Genomic DNA, 2,914 nt, shown 5'->3' with positions numbered 1-2,914 from the left:
TGCATAGGTGTATAGAGGCCCATTTCCAGCAACTCTCACTCCAGTGTTCTAATGGTACAATGTGTTTGCTCATTGCCTCAGAAGGCTAATGGATGATTAGAAAACCCTTGTACAATCATGTTAGCACAGCTGAAAACAGTTGAGCTCTTTAGAGAAGCTATAAAACTGACCTTCCTTTGAGCAGATTGAGTTTCTGGAGCATCACATTTGTGGGGTCGATTAAATGCTCAAAATGGCCAGAAAAATGTCTTGACTATATTTTCTATTCATTTTACAACTTATGGTGGTAAATAAAAGTGTGACTTTTCATGGAAAACACAAAATTGTCTGGGTGACCCCAAACTTTTGAACGGTAGTGTATAAAAAGAAAAGTGTACACTTGAAGGTCGCGTACCAGAGGCAGTGAAAGGTATAGTTTCGTGCCCTGTGTGCTGAGAAGGTGATGGGTTTGAGACCCTGGGATGTGTTGGAGTGAAATCATTAATAAAGCGCACTGGAACTGAGCACCAGTTTGCGCGTGTGTGTGTGAGTGAGTGGGTGATTGTCTCCTCTGTGTGATGCGCTGTGATGTTGTCCCGTCCCGCCCCTGCGCGCGTCAAATAAATAGCCAGTTCCGACAGTCCGGACTGATCCGCGTTCCGCTGATCTCACACACACCCGGAGCGCGCGCCCACCCCATCAGGCACATGCTTTAACACAGTGCACAGCTCCAATCATGTCCACCGGCTCCATCAGCGACGCGGACGAGTTCCACGACGCGGAACTGCTAGACGGTCTGCTACCGTTCGGTTCGGCCGTGGACCCGGCGGCGGGCGCGTCACGAGAAAGCGCCGAGGACAGCTCCAACGGCGAGGGGTCCGCGGCCACCGAGCTCACCGGACACGCGCCGGGCAAGCGGCGCAAAGCGGCCACGTCCTCGCGCAGAGCGGTGTCCGGTGGAGGCGCGGCCGTGTCGGCGGCCCACGAGGGCAAACAGGTCCAGAGGAACGCGGCGAACGCGCGCGAGAGGGCGAGGATGCGCGTGCTGAGCAAAGCGTTCTCGCGGCTGAAGACCACGCTGCCGTGGGTTCCACCGGACACCAAACTGTCCAAACTGGACACACTGCGGCTCGCCTCGAGTTACATCGCCCACCTGCGCCAGATCTTAGCCAACGACAAGCACGAGCACGGATACATCCATCCCGTGAACCTGGTGAGAGGCGCACGGTGCAGCGAGCTTTACAAACAACACACAGCAGAGGCACTCATGCTGATTTAACACCGCCACTGATCAATTTTAAGACCATTTCTTTTACCTATTTATTATTATTATTTTTTTTTTACAGTAGGATTTAAACCCGACAATATTAAATCTTAGTGTTTTGTAAACACCTCCTGCTCTTTGTGTGCGCACTGGGAAACACTGCGTGTGTGCGCGCATGGGTGTGGGTGTGTGCGCGCATGGGTGTGGGTGTGTGTGCGCGTTTCAATCTAATATAGAATGCTGAAAGTTGTAAATGTCATTTACACCGAGAGAGAGAGAGAGAGAGAGAGAGAGAGTCCAGGGAACAGTTTATCAGTTTGTTAAATTCTTCTTTTTTCCTTTTTTTTTTTCTTTTTTTGCTTTACACTACCGTTGAAAAGTTTGGGGTCACCCAGACAATTTTGTGTTTTCCATGAAAAGTCACACTTTTATTTACCACCATAAGTTGTAAAATGAATAGAAAATATAGTCGAGACATTTTTCTGGCCATTTTGAGCATTTAATCGACCCCACAAATGTGATGCTCCAGAAACTCAATCTGCTCAAAGGAAGGTCAGTTTTATAGCTTCTCTAAAGAGCTCAACTGTTTTCAGCTGTGCTAACATGATTGTACAAGGGTTTTCTAATCATCCATTAGCCTTCTGAGGCAATGAGCAAACACATTGTACCATTAGAACACTGGAGTGAGAGTTGCTGGAAATGGGCCTCTATACACCTATGGAGATATTGCACCAAAAACCAGACATTTGCAGCTAGAATAGTCATTTACCACATTAGCAATGTGGATTTCTGATTAGTTTAAAGTGATCTTCATTGAAAAGAACAGTGCTTTTCTTTCAAAAATAAGGAAAGTGACCCCAAACTTTTGAACGGTAGTGTATGTGTACAATATGTGCTGAACTGAAGGTTTTCCAAGTCAGTATTTAAATAATATTACTACTTATAATAATATATTTTTTTAAATGAATAAATGTAAAAGAATAAAGAATTAGAGGGAGGGAGGTAGTTTGGTTATCCTTGAAGGTGCATGTACAGCAGGCCTGCATGCCTTATTCATATAAACAGGCAAAAAAACACAAACGCTGCATGTATTTTATTTTCATTTTAATTATTTATTTTTTCATTTTGTGTTGTATTTACAGTCAATTCCACTTTTAAAAAAAGAGGCACATTATCAGTGTTTCTTTTTTTCTCTAGCTATAACTAAATTTTTGAGCATGCAACTCAATTAAAAAAACCCTCTATAAAAATAAAAGACAAACAATTTAAAATAATTTCAACATTTCAATTATTTATTCTTTTTTAAATTTATTTATTTATTTTTAAATTTTCCGCAGACGTGGCCGTTCATGGTGGCGGGGAAACCAGAAAACGAGCTGAAAGAGATGCTGAACTCCAGCAGATTATGTGGCACCACTGCATCCTGAGAGGATTTTAACCTTAAAAACATGGACAAGTTTTTTTATTTCTTTATTTGTTTCTTTTTTTATAAATATAAAATATCCTGTTTTTTTTTTTTTTTAAATGTACTGAAAGCACATCATCTCCAGTCCAAACCCGAAAACGCCCGCGGTGAGAATTAACGGAGGGACCGTGTGACCCAGAGGCGCGTCTCCATGTACAGAGAAACTGTAGCTATGGTTTTTGTGGGGTTTTTTTTATTTAAAACAA

At 43.3% G+C, this 2,914-nt stretch overlaps 1 protein-coding gene across 1 annotated transcript; it reads left to right on the top strand.

The window, feature by feature from the left end:
• Positions 1-715: 715 nt before the first annotated feature.
• tcf21 (transcription factor 21) lies at positions 716-2,689 on the top strand. The gene is made up of 2 exons (XM_060937026.1): positions 716-1,192; positions 2,581-2,689. The coding sequence occupies exons 1-2, from the start codon at positions 716-718 to the stop codon at positions 2,668-2,670; spliced, it is 567 nt and encodes a 188-aa protein (XP_060793009.1). The 3' UTR covers positions 2,671-2,689.
• Positions 2,690-2,914: the final 225 nt, after the last annotated feature.

This window comes from Neoarius graeffei, chromosome 13, assembly GCF_027579695.1.
Source record: "Neoarius graeffei isolate fNeoGra1 chromosome 13, fNeoGra1.pri, whole genome shotgun sequence".
NCBI lineage: Eukaryota > Metazoa > Chordata > Actinopteri > Siluriformes > Ariidae > Neoarius > Neoarius graeffei.
Note: the sequence above shows the minus strand (reverse complement) of the source record. Positions and strands in the feature narration are given on the sequence as shown.